The following is a 16,886-nucleotide window of genomic DNA, read 5'->3' as shown; positions in this document are numbered from 1 at the left end:
TGGTGGCAGGAGACTGAAGTAAATTTAGAATATAATATAAATACAATAAGTATGCATTTTTGAACTAGCGTTGATAATAACAGGCTTAATTGGCCAAACCATGATGTAATATACAATTCATACTTTAATATAACATTTCATTGAGCGCAAGGGAAATTAATGTACAATAGAAATATAGGAACTCACATAGGAACTATTAAGGCGGATTATAAATCAGGCGAGAATAATTCTCAGTCGGACTATATCCGTTCTGTAACTTCCGTTTTCAACTGAGCCAGCCGTGGATTGCAACATTCCTGGCAAGTCTCTCTTTACATTTTGGGTTATACTGTGTTAAAAAATGTATAAACATTACACATCGGTTAAGGCATTTATCTGTTAATTATAAAATGGCATGTCGTTGCTGCATCTGGTATTTCCATGAAGTCAAGCTAGTTAGCGCGTGTTTGAACCGTGTTGCTCAGCACACGTACGGTAACGTTTAGTTATAACGTTAGATACCTAAATAGCTGCTTTTTTCATTTTTTTACGTAGATACCTAGTTAACTAGCCAATACAGTTTTACAACATTTATATTTTCGTAAGGACCTAGACGAATGATGTGTGTCCAGTCTGTCAAGGTGTGATGCCATTGACTGAGCTGGCTTGCTTGGTTCGTTCGTTAGTGGTTTGCTAATCCCCCACATGCTTTCAGGTAAAGCCATCTACAGAAACTGAAAGATGCCGAAAAAGAAGACAGGTGCACGCAAGAAGGCAGAGAACCGCAAGGAACGGGAGAAACAGACTCGAGCCAACAAGGGCTTTGTTGACGTTGCAAAGTCCCCTTGCAATTCAGCAATGGTATGGAATAATATACATGTTCTCATCACAACACAATATGAAATGGATAGCCAAAAATGACTGTAAATCATGATTATTTCCCTAGTACTTACTGTCGTCCTCATACTTACTGTAGTCCTCATCTTGTGTTGCAGGAATGTGACAAATGCCAGAGGTAAGACATCTTCAATCAATATTTTTTTACATTCATCTTAATGGATAACATTGGGGCTCCCGAGTGGTGCAGTGGCCTAAGGCACTGCCTCTCAGTGCTAGAGGCGTCACTACAGACCCTGGTTCAATTCCGGGCTGTATCACAACCAGACGTGATTGGGAGAACCATAAGTCTGTGCACAATTTGCCCAGCGTCGTTAGGGTTTGGCCGGGGTAGGCTGTCATTTTAAATAAGAATTTGTTATTAACTGAGTTGCCCAGTTAAATAAAGGTTAAGTTGTGGGAACACAATTCAACTATTTGAACAAGATGCATTATTTCTTTATTAGCAACTATAATCTACAGGTGATGGAGGCTTTGACACTTTGTTCCCCTGTTTCAATGACACCCAAGACGGCAGAAGAACAGAGCTTTCTGCTACTTCTGTGCAAACGTTCAGAAGCTGCCCCAGTGCGGTCAATGTGGTGAGTCTAAGATAAATTGTGACGCATGGCATGTTTCTGATTTTAAAATCCCGTGAGCTCTTTGAGGCCAACTTAATTCAAAACAACTTGATTTATCCCATCAAGTGGCAAAGAAATATATTGCACAATGTTACATGTAAGATGTTTGTATAGGAGTGCAAGAACCATGTATTATGTTGTGGTGTGATACTGTCTTCCTGTATTCCAACTAAAGGCAAAACCAAATGCATGAAGTCATCAGACTGTGTCATCAAGCACCCAGGGATCCACGCTACGGGAATGGGCATGGTGGTAAGAAATGAGAGCCGTTTGAAGAACTTTATTGAGATGGGAGTTATAAATACTCAGTAGTAATCATTAATGCACACCATAGTAAAACGTTTCGCAATGGAAAACAAGTGTTTCTTATCGGTCAAATTCAGGTAGTCCCCGATATTTGCCTCCTTTGGTTTCTAGTGAATATGACCATGGGATGTATTCATTATGCCGATTCTGTTGCAAAACGTTCAAATTGAACCATTTACTCCAAATGAAAAATGTTCTGTTTCTATTGTACAAATTGAATATAGGTCGCTCCCTGTTTCGTTTTCTGTTTGCTTCCGTTTGGTTCTTAAATGGCAAATGGTTTCCATTGCCAGACGTAATGAATACACCCCTGGTGAAGACCTACAGTGCCTTGCAAAAGTATTCGGCCCCCTTGAACTTTGCGACCTTTTGCCACATTTCAGGCTTCAAACAAAAAGATATAAAACTATTTTTTTGTGAAGAATCAACAAGAAGTGGGACACAATCATGAAGTGGAACGACATTTATTGGATATGAGCGTCTGCTAAATGACTTAAATGTAATGTAATGATATTTCAAGCTTTTTTAACAAATCAAAAACTGAAAAATTGGGCATGCAAAATTATTCAGCCCCCTTAAGTTAATACTTTGTAGCGCCACCTTTTGCTGCGATTACAGCTGTAAGTCGCTTGGGTTATGTCTCTATCAGTTTTGCACATCGAGAGACTGAAATGTTTTCCCATTCCTCCTTGCAAAACAGCTCGAGCTCAGTGAGGTTGGATGGAAAGCATTTGTGAACAGCAGTTTTCAGTTCTTTCCACATATTCTCAATTGGATTCAGGTCTGGACTTTGACTTGGCCATTCTAACACCTGGATATGTTTATTTTTGAACCATTCCATTGTAGATTTTGCTTTATGTTTTGGATCATTGGCTTGTTGGAAGACAAATCTCCGTCCCAGTCTCAGGTCTTTTGCAGACTCCATCAGGTTTTCTTCCAGAATGGTCCTGTATTTGGCTCCATCTATCTTCCCATTAATTTTAACCATCTTCCCTGTCCCTGCTGAAGAAAAGCAGGCCCAAACCATGATGCTGCCACCACCATGTTTGACAGTGGGGATGGTGTGTTCGGGGTGATGTGCTGTGTTGCTTTTATGCCAAACATAACGTTTTGCATTGTTGCCAAAAAGTTCAATTTTGGTTTCATCTCATCAGAGCACCTTCTTCCACATGTTTGGTGTGTCTCCCAGGTGGCTTGTGGCAAACTTTAAACGACACTTTTTATGGATATCTTTAAGAAATGGCTTTCTTCTTGCCACTCTTCCATAAAGGCCAGATTTGTGCAATATACGACTGATTGTTGTCCTATGGACAGAGTCTCCCACCTCAGCTGTAGATCTCTGCAGTTCATCCAGAGTGATCATGGGCCTCTTGGCTGCATCTCTGATCAGTCTTCTCCTTGTATGAGCTGAAAGTTTAGAGGGACGGCCAGGTCTTGGTAGACTTGCAGTGGTCTGATACTCCTTCCATTTCAATATTATCGCTTGCACAGTGCTCCTTGGGATGTTTAAAGCTTGGGAAATCTTTTTGTATCCAAATCCGGCTTTAAACTTCTTCACAACAGTATCTCGGACCTGCCTGGTGTGTTCCTTGTTCTTCATGATGCTCTCTGCGCTTTTAACGGACCTCTGAGACTATCACAGTGCAGGTGCATGTATACGGAGACTTGATTACACCCAGGTGGATTGTATTTATCATCATTAGTCATTTAGGTCAACATTGGATCATTCAGAGATCCTCACTGAACTTCTGGAGAGAGTTTGCTACACTTAAAGTAAAGGGGCTGAATAATTTTGCACGCCCAATTTTTCAGTTTTTGATTTGTTAAAAAAGGTTGAAATGTCCAATAAATGTTGTTCCACTTCATGATTGTGTCCCACTTGTTGTTGATTCTTCACAAAAAAATACAGTTTTATATCTTTATGTTTGAAGCCTGAAATGTGGCAAAAGGTCGCAAAGTTCAAGGGGGCCAAATACTTTCGCAAGGCACTGTACATCTACTTAACATTGTGATATGTGCCCAGATTGTTTACAGTCATGAGTTTATCATTGGATGTCTTTATGACATTGATATGTGAAGTGCTGTCTCTGTCCACAAGGGGGCAGTGTGTGACTTCTGTGAGGCCTGGGTGTGCCACGGGAGAAAGTGCCTCAGTACCCACGCTTGCACATGTCCTCTCATGGATGCCGACTGTATCGAGTGTGAACGCTGTGTATGGGACCATGGTAAATTATGCTATTTTATAATATTATCCAACCTGCCTGGTCTGCAAAACTAAACAAGGCTTTTTTTAATGTCTGTACATGCACCCAAATGCTGGTTGCCATCCACCTTATGTCCCCTTTGTAATCATTCCCCCTTTTTTCCTATCTGACACAGGGGGAAGGGTATACCGTTGTTCTTTCTGCCACAACTTCCTGTGTGAGGATGACCAGTTTGAGCACCAAGCCAGTTGCCAAGTCCTGGAGGCGGAGACTTACAAATGTGAGCAATTGGGGGGTCTTTCTCACCTGTCAAACATCCACATTGTGTTGGCTCATGAGAAATCAAGAGGTTTCAACACTATAACCTGTTGACGTTTAGCCTTAGGGCATACTTTGGCAGACATGAGGAACAACATGTTACGTATAGAAAAGTAGGCATTCTACTAGTTGAAAGTTTAGAGAAAGGTCCATCCCTAGCTATAGTGATTTTAAATTTTAAAAATCAATGTGTTAATGTATACTGTGTTTTCCCCCATGTTAATTTCAGGTGCTTCCTGCAACAGACTGGGGCAACACTCCTGCCTGCGTTGCAAGGTAATGGAGATCCAAGTATTCATACCCCTTGGATTTCTTCCTGTCGTGAGAATTTTCAATGATAATAACTGACAATCAATAGCTCTGACCAATCCCCGAGATCTGTAAGACCATGGGTTTAATAATAATTAGTCAAAGACTCAGCTTATGCAAAAAGATACAACGTTCTCGTGAATAAAATGTACTAACATCAAATGCAACCCCGGTCTTTATAACACACACAAACAAGTTAACATCTTAAACTATGCCTTGCTTAGACAGTCTGTTTAATCTGCAACATGTTTAATAATTTTCTGCAAGCCTAACAGTTTCTCTTCTCCATGGGTGGAGACAATGTCCTTTAAGGAACACAGTAGTCCAGCTTGTCTGATGATGGCTCCTCTTATCATTTTTTCCCACTTGCACCCTGCTTACGTACTAAAAAGGAACAAACAGTCCTTGTTCTAATTCTGACTAAAACTACACACCATCAGATTATAGTTTTATGATTCTAATAAATTTCATACAATTATATGGTTTCAGGTTGGAATATTCTAATCATTACCTTTTTAAGCATATAATTCCTTTATCACTTCCCCAAAATGTTCTGATTTAGCATGGATTTAATTGTAATTTTTATTGTCCACAATCTAGTCAATATACTCTAATGTCAGTGGAATAACAATTCTAACTTAAAAAAGATTAATACAATTGAGAAGTATCCTAAATTAGCTCAGGAGTAACATTTGGCTTAACAAATCACACAATAAGTTAAATGGACTCCCTCTGTGTGAAATAATAGGGGTTGACATGGTTTTTGAGTGACTAACCCTTCCTCTGTCCCCCATACATAAAACATCTGTAAGGTCCCTAAGTCAAATTTCAAGTACAGATTCAACTACAAAGACCAAGGATCTTTTCAAAAGCCTCATAAAGGGCAGTGATTGGTAGATGGGTAACAATAACAAATCAGACTTTGGATGTCTCTTTAAGAATGGTCAAGTTAATAATTATTATACCGATCCAAGGAATTAACTTTTTGGCCTAAATGCAAAGCCTTGTTTGGCGCGCTATCCAACACATCACTGAGTAACTGTCTCCTTATTTTCAAGCATGGTGGTGGCTGCATCATGGTATGGGTATGCCTGACATCGGTAAATACCAGGGAGGTTTTCAGGATGAAAAGAAACGGGATGGATCTACGCCAGCGGTTCTCAACCCTGATCCTGGGGACCCAAAGTGGTGCACATTTTGTTTTTGCCTTAGCACCACACAACTGATTCAAATGATTAAAGCTTGATGGTGAGTTGATCATTTGAATTAGCTGTGGAATGCTAAAAACTAAATGTGCGCCCCTCAGGGTCCCCAGGACCCATGTTGAGAACCATTGATCTAACAGACAACATCAGAGAGGAATACCTGGTTCAGTCTGCTTTACAAGAGACTCTGGGAGACAAATCCACCTTTCAGCAGGACAATAACTTACAACGCAAGGCCAAATCTACGCTGGTGTTGCTTACCAAGGAGACAGTGAATGTTCCTGAGAGACAAGACTTGGAAATTGTCTAGCCATGATCCCCAAAAATATTGACAGAGCTTGAAGAATTATGAAAAGATTAATGGGCTAACATTGCACAATCCAGGTGTGTAAATCTCTTAGAAATCTACCCAAGAAGACTCCCGGCTGTAATTACTGCCAAAGGTGATTTTAACACGTATTGACTTGGGAAGCTGAATACTTAAGCAACAACTATCATTTCTATTCATCTTAAATGTTAGACATTTGGTTGTTGAGAAAAATATGCCTTTTTTAATTCCACTTTTTAACACAACGAAATGTGAAGCTACTTAAGGCATTAAATCAACACAGTGTTATGTTGTAAACAATTGTCTCTCCCACTGTTCCTCATGCAGGGTAGTTGTTACTGCTGTTGCCTCTATACACACTTAGCAGACGCTCTTCTCCAGAGCGACTTGAGCCGTTCGTACACTACACGTCCCTGGTTTTAGCTGTCCCAGACAACTTTTTGAGATCGGAGACAAAATCCCCATGTTGTCGCCTACTCGTAGCTGCCACTGACCCGCTCACATTGAAATGAGCGTCGGCATCACAATCTGAGGGCTACCGATCCCGTGTGGTTTTATCAGCACAAAATCTGCAACGCTTTTGTAATGTGAGATGTACCACGACCAGTTTTGAGAACGGCGATCAGCGATAGCCAAATGAGAGCTAGCCAGGGAAGAAGACCAAGATCTTGATTTGCATCACCCAGAATGTGCACTCGCTCGAGCAGGAGCGATGAGTACTACTAGTACGGGTTTGCACTTGCCTTTCACCAAAGCCCAAATGTAAAATGGTTACAGCTCTGAAGTTCACACCTAATGTTATTTGGTCCAAAATGTATTGACAAGATATTTCAACACTGTAGGGTAAGTGTGTTTGTCTGACTGAACTTTTATGAGGCTGCTTTGAGCCACAGCTCGTTGTAGCTAGCTACGTTAACAATCTATTCACATTGTTTTGGCGAGACTGGGTGGTATGGAGAATCCTCCCGACCAAGTGAAGAATCTTGAAGTGTGTAGATGGTTTACTATAGGAAATACGGTTGTTTAATGCTCGAAGCTCAGCATTGCTAGGATTGTTTAAAGTCGTGTCGTGTACGCCCGGCATTACAGTGAGTGCATTTGTCTTAAGGTAACTAGGTGAGAATCAGTCCTAAAGCAGCTGTCGGTGCTCCTAAGAAAAGACACATGTTAGTGCAAGAAAGGCAAGGGTGTTGGTTCAGGGGGAAATGTGTAGATTCCCAGTTGCACTGTTAAATTAGTCTATTTTCCCGGTAAATAAGTACCCGTTTACCAGGCTTCTGAAGTGGAATACAGCTACAACTAGAGGTTACTTTTTTTGCAGCAGGTTTGGAGAATTAGGTTAAGGTTAGGAAAAAGGTTAGGGTTAGCTAGAATAAAAATGTTCTCCTGATCTGCTATGAAAAGTCACTTCCAGTCATGGCTGTATTCCCTCCAGTTACAACCATTTACCATTTGGACAGGGAATACATTTCCTGGATATGACACATGACTGTAACCTATAGTAACAAGGCCCATTTGGGTTGAACTGTGTCTCTCCCTCCCCAGGCCTGTTTCTGTGACGACCATGTGAAGAGTAAGGTGTTCAAACAGGACAAGGGTAAAAATCCTCCCTGCCCCAAGTGTGGCCATGAGACCCAGGAGACTAAGGACCTCAGCATGTCCAGTGAGTCTGCCATCTAACATCTAATCAGTGCTTAAGTCAGTCATGGATTAAAACTCTTCAGTCATTAAGAGGAAAACTGAGTACTGATGGCAGTGCAGTTGTATGTATACTGTAGTATCATTTTAGTTGTTGTTTGAGTCATTTTTGCATCATTACAAATCACTCGTTTTCATACACTTCTCTTGTAGCAGATGTCAGATCTTAAACCTCAAATGTATCCCGCCACATTCAACGCCTTTTAATTGTTGTATATATGCACTCCCTGGATGGGGATTAGTACTCAACTCTCAGCTCATGTCTGTATTCCTGTATTCACCCTGCAGCCCGTACGACAAAGTTTGGCCGACAGAGTGGTGCTGACGAGGATAGCTACGGCTATGGAGGTTATGGAGCCTCTGGCTACGACTCCTACTGGAAGAACGTGTCATCGTCCGGAGGGGGGGAGGGAGATCAGGCAGAAGATGGTGGAGATGATGATGATGATGATGACGAGGAGGAGGATGAGGAGGAAGATGATGAGGAGGATGATGATGAGGAGGAAGAAGAGATAGCTGACTCTCTGGCCGGTCTTAAAATTGAAGGGACCCCCGTGATCGAAGCAGTTCCCTAGACTGAGGTTGGTTCCCATCACATCTCCACCTCTCCGCTTCCCAAAGAAGAGGACTAGATGTATACAAGGAGTGTGTGTGCAATGCATTGCAGTACACTGTAATAAGCTGTTTAAAGTGATAGTTCATCACCGTATGTCTACTGCTTGATTGTTTCTGTATTTGGACATTCGCACGTTTAAAAAAGACAGTCAGTAATCCAGAATTTCTGTATGGCTCTTGCCTAACATTGGTGAAATATCCTTTTTAAGTTTTAGGCTAAAATAATGTAACTTATCAGACAGATTAACAGCAGCCTGTATTCATGGAAGCCAGGCTTCCCCAAATATTTGACCATTAAAACATTTTAAATGATTACATTTACTTTTCGTATCTCAGGGTTTTTTAAATGTTCCGTCAATTCCAAAGGTGCTGGAATCTCACCAGAGAAATCATCAGAGTGAGGAGAACAGTACCCCTCTGTCTCAGTATGTGTAGCCCATGTATCTGATGCTGTCTAGACCAAAAAAGTGTGACATGTTGTTAGTGTAGCATTTGATTGATTGATGCAAAGCAAGCTTTTGGCCTCCCTTGATACATTTAAAAAAATATATATATAATTAGCCAATCAGCGTTTGCTGAGCTCAACGGTGGATTGTCCTGGTGCAGCAAAACGCCCTCCGAAGGAGGCCAGTTTGGATTTGGCTTTATACCAATCAAATCACTTTCTAAGAAAAACATAATTTTCACAAAAACATGTCTGTTTCTGGTCTGCTTGTGTTGATGGCCTGCAGTAACTAGCTTCAAAATCCTCCCTTTCTTAAGCCATGGATTTGGACTTGTGGTTTTGACTTAATTCTCTGTACAGGCCAATGATAATAATCTAACAATAAATGAATGTTGTGCCGCTGACCTGAGATGTAGGCTCATGTTAATTAGCTGGCAAACTTAGCTGGTTCGTTGTTGCCAATGCGAGGACGTTAGGCTAGCAAGCATTTTAGCCAGGTAGCCTATGACAACAAAAACTAAAAGTGTACTGTATGACAAAGCCATAGACCGTTCTGCCAACATGAAAAAGATGAGGATGACATTGGTGTTCTACATGTGGGTGAGTCCATGTTTAGTTTTACTTGCGCACACACAGACCGAAAACAGGACAGCCACACAATATTTAGCAACATTGATTGGACTAAATTGTTTTGGTGTTTCTAAGTTGGTTTTCAGCGTATTAATGTATTTTATGTTTAAGCTGAAATGGTGCTGGAATAACGGTGACAGTGCTCCTGTTGTCTTTGTGCTGACTTGCGGTACCTCCACATATGCTGAGCACTTGTTGGCTGCTTTTCCTTCACTCTGCGGTCCAACTCATCCCAAACCATCTCAATTGGGTTGAGGTCAGGTGATTGTGGAGGCCAGGTCATCTGACGCAGCACTCCATCACTCTCCTTGGTAAAATAGCAGAAAGTGTCCTGAAGTGTCCCGTTGAAAATCAAAAAAGCCCTAACCAGATGGGATGGCATATCGCTGCGGAATGCTGTGGTGGCCATGCTGGTTAAGTGTGCCTTGAATAGGATATAAAACCAGTGAAGCACCATCACACCTCCTCCATGCTTTACGATGGGAACCACACATACGGAGATCATCCGTTCACCTACTCAGCGTCTCACAAAGACACAGCAGTTGGAACCAAAAATCTACAATTTGGACTCATCAGACCAAAGGACAGATTTCCACCGGTCTAATGTCCATTGCTCGTTTTTCTTGGATCAAGCAAGTCTTATCCTTATTGGTGTCCTTTAGTAGTGTTTTTTTTTTGTTGCAGCAATTCGACCATGAAGGCCTGATTCACACAGTCTCCTCTGAACAGTTGAGATGTGTGTTACTTGAACTCTGACACATTTATTTGGGCTGCAATTTCTGAGGCTGGTAACTCTAATGAACTAATCCTCTGCAGCAGAGGTAACTCTGGGTCTTCCTTTCCTGTTGTCCTCATGAGAGCCAGTTTCATCATAGCCCTTGATGGTTTTTGCGACTGCACTTGAAGAAACTTTCAAAGTTCTTGACATTTTCCGCATTGACTGACCTTCGTGTCTTAAAGTAATGATGGACTGTCATTTCTCTTTGCTTTTTTGAGCTATTCTTGCTATGAAATGGACTTGGCCTTTTACCAATTAGGGCTATCTTCTGTATACCATACCTACCTTGTCACAACACAACTGATTGGCTCAAAAGCATTAAGGAAAGAAATTCCACAAATTATGTATCAAAGACCTCTTAAATCTGTTTTGTTTTTCTGCCATGCATAATATGCGGTAGGCTATGTATTTTATAATTGTACAATCATAATTTTAATTCATGTTATTGATTCGGCCTTGGGCTCATAAGCCTATCCATAAACTAATATGCATATGGTTGTTTTGAATTAATCATCCTCTTAGAAAGTGCTGTCCATTTCGTTTACACGGTTTCAACCTGCTCTTTAACTTCTTCTTTAAATGGATCATCACAGTGAGGTGAGTTTTAAAAGTATGATAGGATGTTTCGATGTGATTTCTTGATTGCATTCGCACTGTTAATAGTGAGGACAAATGTGATTAAACTTGAAACTCACACGCATCCTGTGTATGCCAGTTAGGCTCTGCACCGGTTATAAAGCATATTAAATCTGCTCAAGTATAAGAAGTTATTTGGCCACTTTACAAACCTTATCAAAACAGGTCTATAGGCTAGGCTACATGAGGTAGGTGTGTGACTATGATTTAAAAAGTAGCCCAAAAAAAGGCAAGCTGTTTCTTGCCTTACTGCACACAAGCTGGGCATCATTCACAATCATTCATTAACAACCCTCCAGGCAAGCTTCAATGCCATACAACTCTCCTTCCGTGGCCTCCAATTGCTCTTAAATACAAGTAAAACTAAATGCATGCTCTTCAACCGATCGCTACCTGCACCTACCCGCCTGTCCAACATCACTACTCTGGATGGCTCTGACTTAGAATACGTGGACAACTACAAATACTTAGGTGTCTGGTTAGACTGTAAACTCTCCTTCCAGACCCATATCAAACATCTCCAATCCAAAGTTAAATCTAGAATTGGCTTCCTATTTCGCAACAAAGCATCCTTCACTCATGCTGCCAAACATACCCTTGTAAAACTGACCATCCTACCAATCCTCGACTTTGGCGATGTCATTTACAAAATAGCCTCCAATACCCTACTCAACAAATTGGATGCAGTCTATCACAGTGCAATCCATTTTGTCACCAAAGCCCCATATACTACCCACCATTGCGACCTGTACTCTCATTGTCTGGCCCTCGCTTCATATTTGTCCCAAAACCCACTGGCTCCAGGTCATCTACAAGACCCTGCTAGGTAAAGTCCCCCCTTATCTCAGCTCGCTGGTCACCATAGCATCTCCCACCTGTAGCACACGCTCCAGCAGGTATATCTCTCTAGTCACCCCCAAAACCAATTCTTTCTTCGGCCGCCTCTCCTTCCAATTCTCTGCTGCCAATGACTGGAACGAACTGGAAACCCTTATCTCCCTCACTAGCTTTAAGCACCAACTGTCAGAGCAGCTCACAGATTACTGCACCTGTACATAGCCCACCTATAATTTAGCCCAAACAACTACCTCTTTCCCTACTGTATTTAATTTATTTATTTATTTTGCTCCTTTGCACCCCAATTTTATTTCTACTTTGCACATTCTTCCATTGCAGATCTACCATTCCAATGTTTTACTTGCTATATTGTATTTACTTTGCCACCATGGCCTTTTTTTGCCTTTACCTCCCCTATCTCACCTCATTTGTTCACATCGTGTATATAGACTTGTTTATACTGTATTATTGACTGTATGTTTGTTTTACTCCATGTGTAACTCTGTGTCGTTGTATGTGTCGAACTGCTTTGCTTTATCTTGGCCAGGTCGAAATTGTAAATGAGAACTTGTTCTCAACTTGCCTACCTGGTTAAATAAAGGTGAAATAAACAAGTGATAGGCTAATATTGTCACCCATTAGATTATTTTTAATTGAATGTCTTTATATTATTTAGTATATGTATGTGTAAAACTTATTTTGATTTAGAATGGACAGTTATCATGCACCTGAGGCCAGGTGGGCTATAATGCTGTTGTAAAGATAAGCAATGTGCTTAATATTAGAGATGTTGGTAGATAAATACAGCAGGCCTAGCCTATAGAAAGCTGATGCCATCCTCTGCTTAGCCTATAGAAAGCTGATGCCATCCTCTGCTTAGCCTATAGAAAGCTGATGCCATCCTCTGCTTAGCCTATAGAAAGCTGATGCCATCCTCTGCTTAGCCTATAGAAAGCTGATGCCATCCTCTGCTTAGCCTATAGAAAGCTGATGCCATCCTCTGCTTAGCCTATAGAAATGCTGCGCAACGTGAGCTCATGGGCTCTCATGAAGTGTTTGATTCGATTTTCGATTGCATTTTAATTGATGTCAGAGTGATTCGAGGGACAATAAAGTGCTGAGTACAAGACATTTATCAAGTTTGGTATGCTACTACTGACTAGCAGCATCAGAGCTTGGAGAAGCCTAATTACATGGAATTTGACCGCAGGTGTGGAAGTAATATGGGCACCCTAGTAGAGTTCCATGTAGTTATGGCTCTATTTAATACTTGGACAGACTTCTTCCCATTTTTAGCAACCATTGAGTCTATATGATTTTACCATGGAAGCTTGTTATTTAGAGTTACACCTAGCATTTTGGTCTCCTCAGTTAGCTCAATAGCGACATTATTCAATAATAGATCTAAATGAGGTTTAGGGTTAAGCGGGTGATTTGTCCTAAGAATGATGCTTTTAGTTTGAGATATTTAGCACAAGCCTATTGCTAGTTACAGCTCCAGTCAGTTTTAGAATGGGTATGTTATGTGAATGGGTATGTGTCTCAGTTATTTATTTTACTGTTGCAACCGTCATGTATACTGTTGAGTCGTCAGCGTACCTAGGCACATAGGCTTTGTTCAAGGTCAGGGGAAGGTCATTTGTAAAAACTGAAAACAATGTCCTTAGCCAGCTGCCCTGTGGTACACCAGGCTTCTGTTAACTTTCTAATAAAACAAAGGGTTTTCGTTATCTCTCAATCCATAACCTAAGTTTATTCAGCAATATGTTATGATCAGTTACATTAATAATTTTTTATGGTCATTAGCAAGAGTACAGTGCCTTCAGATCGTATTCATACCCTTTAACTTATTCCACGTTTCGTTACTAGTCTGAATTCAAAATGGATTAAATGTTTTGTTTTTTCCTAACCCATCTACACACACCCCATAATTTAAATTTTTGAAAAGATATTGAAATTAAAATACAGATCTCTCATTTACATAAGTATTCACATCCCTGAATCAATACTTTGTAGAAGAACCATTGGTGGCAATTACAGCTTTGAGTCATTTTGGGTATGTCTATCAGCTTTACACTTCTGGATTTGGGGAATTTTTTTCACGTTCTTCCTTTCAGATTTTCTCAAGCTCTGTTAAGTTAGATGAATGGCAAACTTCAAATCTTTCCACAGATTTTCAATGAGACTTCTGGGCTTTGGCTGGGCCACTCAATGACTCACATGCGTCTTCTGAAGCCATTCAAGTGTTGCTTTGGCTGTATGCTTGGGGTTGTTGTCCTGTTCGAACATAAAATCTTCACCCAGTCTGTCATTTGCACTCTGAAGAAGATTTACATATATTTTGCTTCATTCATTGTTCCCTCTATCCTCACCATTGTCTGTCTCACGTGCCTCTAGGCAGGCTGCCATATGATTTTTCTTCTCAGGAGTGGCTTCTGTCTGGCCACTCCCATAAAGCCCAGATTGGTTAAGTGTTGTGGAGACTATTGTCCATCTGGCAGGTTCTCCCGTCTCAGCTAAGGAACTCTGTAGTTCTGTCAGTGGTCATTGTGTTCTTGCTCAAGTTTCTTCTTTCCCAGTTGCTCAGTTTGGTCAGCCAGCTCTAGGCAGAGTTCGGGTAGTTCCATATTTCTTTCAGTTCCCCATTGATGCTCTTGGAAATCATCAGTACACTAGAAACGCCATAGTTTAAAAAAGTATGTGTGGATAGAGCGAAATCAATACCTTAATTCTGTCATCTTTGTGCACGTTTACCATTGCTACCTATCTCTAGTTATGGTATTGTTTCATTAAATAAGTTCCAGCTACCTGGCTAGTGGATAATTCCCGCCTAGATTCAACCAGATCAAGCGTTAACCGGCGATAGTGGACTCCCGCCTTTAATATTCATGTGTCAACATACTGACTTGTAATTGGAATCATTCTATGTGAGGTCATCTTCAGTTGATCATGGCAGGAGACGTGTGAACATGCCAGTTATAACTAGCTAATAAAGAGCTACGTTTAAAAAGATCCTAGCTGATGTTTTTAGGTGATGTTGAAGGTGTAACTTCTCTGAGCTGTCAAATCATTGAATAGCTGCTCTTGATCATTATCTCAAAGCCACAATGTCCCTCTTGGGTTTGAAGTTCAGAATGATAAAGTGTATGCCATATAAATTAAGATGTCCAATTAAATTGTTAAAGGGGCAGTGCGGTTAACATTAATTTACAGTTTAAAAAAAAATATTTTCCACACAGAGGTTGAAAATAAATGTTGTCCTGACATCACATTGATTGTAATAGACCAATGACATGTTCATCTGGGTAAGGGGGTGGGCTCTAGACCATCCTATCAGCCAATCAGGGCTGTGTATGTAAATATCTTAAAATTGTGTTTCCTAATGCCCACACAGACTGAGCATTTCAAAGGCCAAAGGAGGCTCCGGGAAATAAATGATTAAAAAAATAAACGTTGGGTTATTTTTCATTTATTAGACATACAGTGATTTCAAAGTACATTTACAAAGACTCCATGGGTCCTTTAAACTAAATGAGGATTTCTATTAATCTAATCCAGGTGTAGATTACATCTCACATTCCAGTGTTCAGGGATTTTTGTATGAGATTGCTCTTAATGCAAGTCCGTGCAGTCAATGGCAATGTCCACTTTAGGTATAATGCCAATAGCCGCTTGTGGATTTGACAGCTCCACCTCCGACACCGCCATGCGGATTTGATTGAATAGAAACTCCACTCCTCATAAGGCCTGGCTGCTTTGACCCAAGCTGCAAGTGATGTTCCTGATTGATTCATTGGCAATGTAGCTCCCATTGAACTAGAATAAGAACTAGAGACAGCCTCAAATGGTCAACCATTATTTTCAACGTAATCTACTCAGGGTTGCATACGCTGATTCGTGCGGGCTGGCATCTTGCTAGTTCTGGTTACAGGAGCCCATTAGTACATGCCCACTAGCACTGAGCTCAGCCGACCGCATGTATGCGAGAGCTAAGAGCGGGGTTGTGTATCTGGATAAGTGGAGGAGGGGAAATCTGCAGGCAGGAAGCACCACCACACAACCCTGACATAACCACTGGGGGAAAAAAACAAACCCACTGGAAACATGAACATATCAAATTGTATTTGTCACATGTGCCGAATACAACAGGTGTAGACTTTACCATGAAATTCTCTTCCAAGCCCTTAACCAACAATGCAGTTCAAGAAATAGAGATAAGAAAATATTTACTAATAAACTAAAGTAACAAAATAAAGAATACAGAGGCTATATACGAGGGGTACAGGTTAGTCGGTAATTTGTACATGTAGGTAAGAGTAAAGTGACTATGCATAGATAATAAACAGCGAGTAGCAGCAGAGTAAAATCAAATGTTTTTTGTGTGTGTTTGCAAGTAAATTATTCAGGACTAAGAGGACTGCTGCAGGTTGCTCTATATGTGCACCTCATGAGACAGTTGGATGATATTTTCTGTTTAACATAACAATCATGACTTGTTTCAAAAGGAAGTTTTTGAAAATGTTACTAAAAACGTATGCAATTGTGACTTATTAACAAACCAAGCTTATAATTCCAGCTGTGTCCCAATTAATCAGTCTAGCAATCAGTACAGTCACCCCGTATAACAGAATGTGAAGAAATGTAGGCATATGGTATTTGTAGTATTGGTTTATCATCTCCAACAGGATTCTATAAGACGCTCACAACAACATGTGTAGCCACCGACACTGTGAGTGACGTCAAACCAATACTAGGAGCGATGTCTGATTGAAGTTTTCTGTGACTACATGGGGACCTTCCTCTCTAGCCCCCTCCTGTATCTTCAACCTGTCTCTTCAATATGAGTACAGCATGGGGTACTTTATGTCCTGCTATTCCAAAACAATCAATTGCTTAATCAGAGTAAGATTGGTTCAAATAATATTTATGTTTAAAAAAAAAGTATTTTAACTAAGAACAACTTTGCAAGAAATGTAATTAAATTAAACGGAAGGGAAAAATGTCAAAAAATCCTGCATCCTCGTATAAAACTTATAGCCCTGGTCTATGATGTGCCTCTCTCTACATTAACTCTTTAAAGC

The 16,886-nt window shown here is 40.6% G+C and overlaps 1 protein-coding gene across 1 annotated transcript; it reads left to right on the top strand.

Annotated features, from left to right (window-relative positions):
- Nucleotides 1–228: 228 nt before the first annotated feature.
- On the top strand, nt 229–9,328 carry LOC124002039 (zinc finger protein 330-like). Its single transcript, XM_046309249.1, has 10 exons — nt 229–299; nt 695–840; nt 975–994; nt 1,387–1,457; nt 1,672–1,748; nt 3,901–4,027; nt 4,182–4,286; nt 4,554–4,600; nt 7,712–7,829; nt 8,153–9,328. The coding sequence occupies exons 2-10, from the start codon at nt 721–723 to the stop codon at nt 8,437–8,439; spliced, it is 972 nt and encodes a 323-aa protein (XP_046165205.1). The 5' UTR covers nt 229–299; nt 695–720; the 3' UTR covers nt 8,440–9,328.
- Nucleotides 9,329–16,886: the final 7,558 nt, after the last annotated feature.

The sequence above is a fragment of the Oncorhynchus gorbuscha genome, linkage group LG17 (assembly GCF_021184085.1).
Source record: "Oncorhynchus gorbuscha isolate QuinsamMale2020 ecotype Even-year linkage group LG17, OgorEven_v1.0, whole genome shotgun sequence".
NCBI classification, from domain to species: domain Eukaryota; kingdom Metazoa; phylum Chordata; class Actinopteri; order Salmoniformes; family Salmonidae; genus Oncorhynchus; species Oncorhynchus gorbuscha.
Note: the sequence above shows the minus strand (reverse complement) of the source record. Positions and strands in the feature narration are given on the sequence as shown.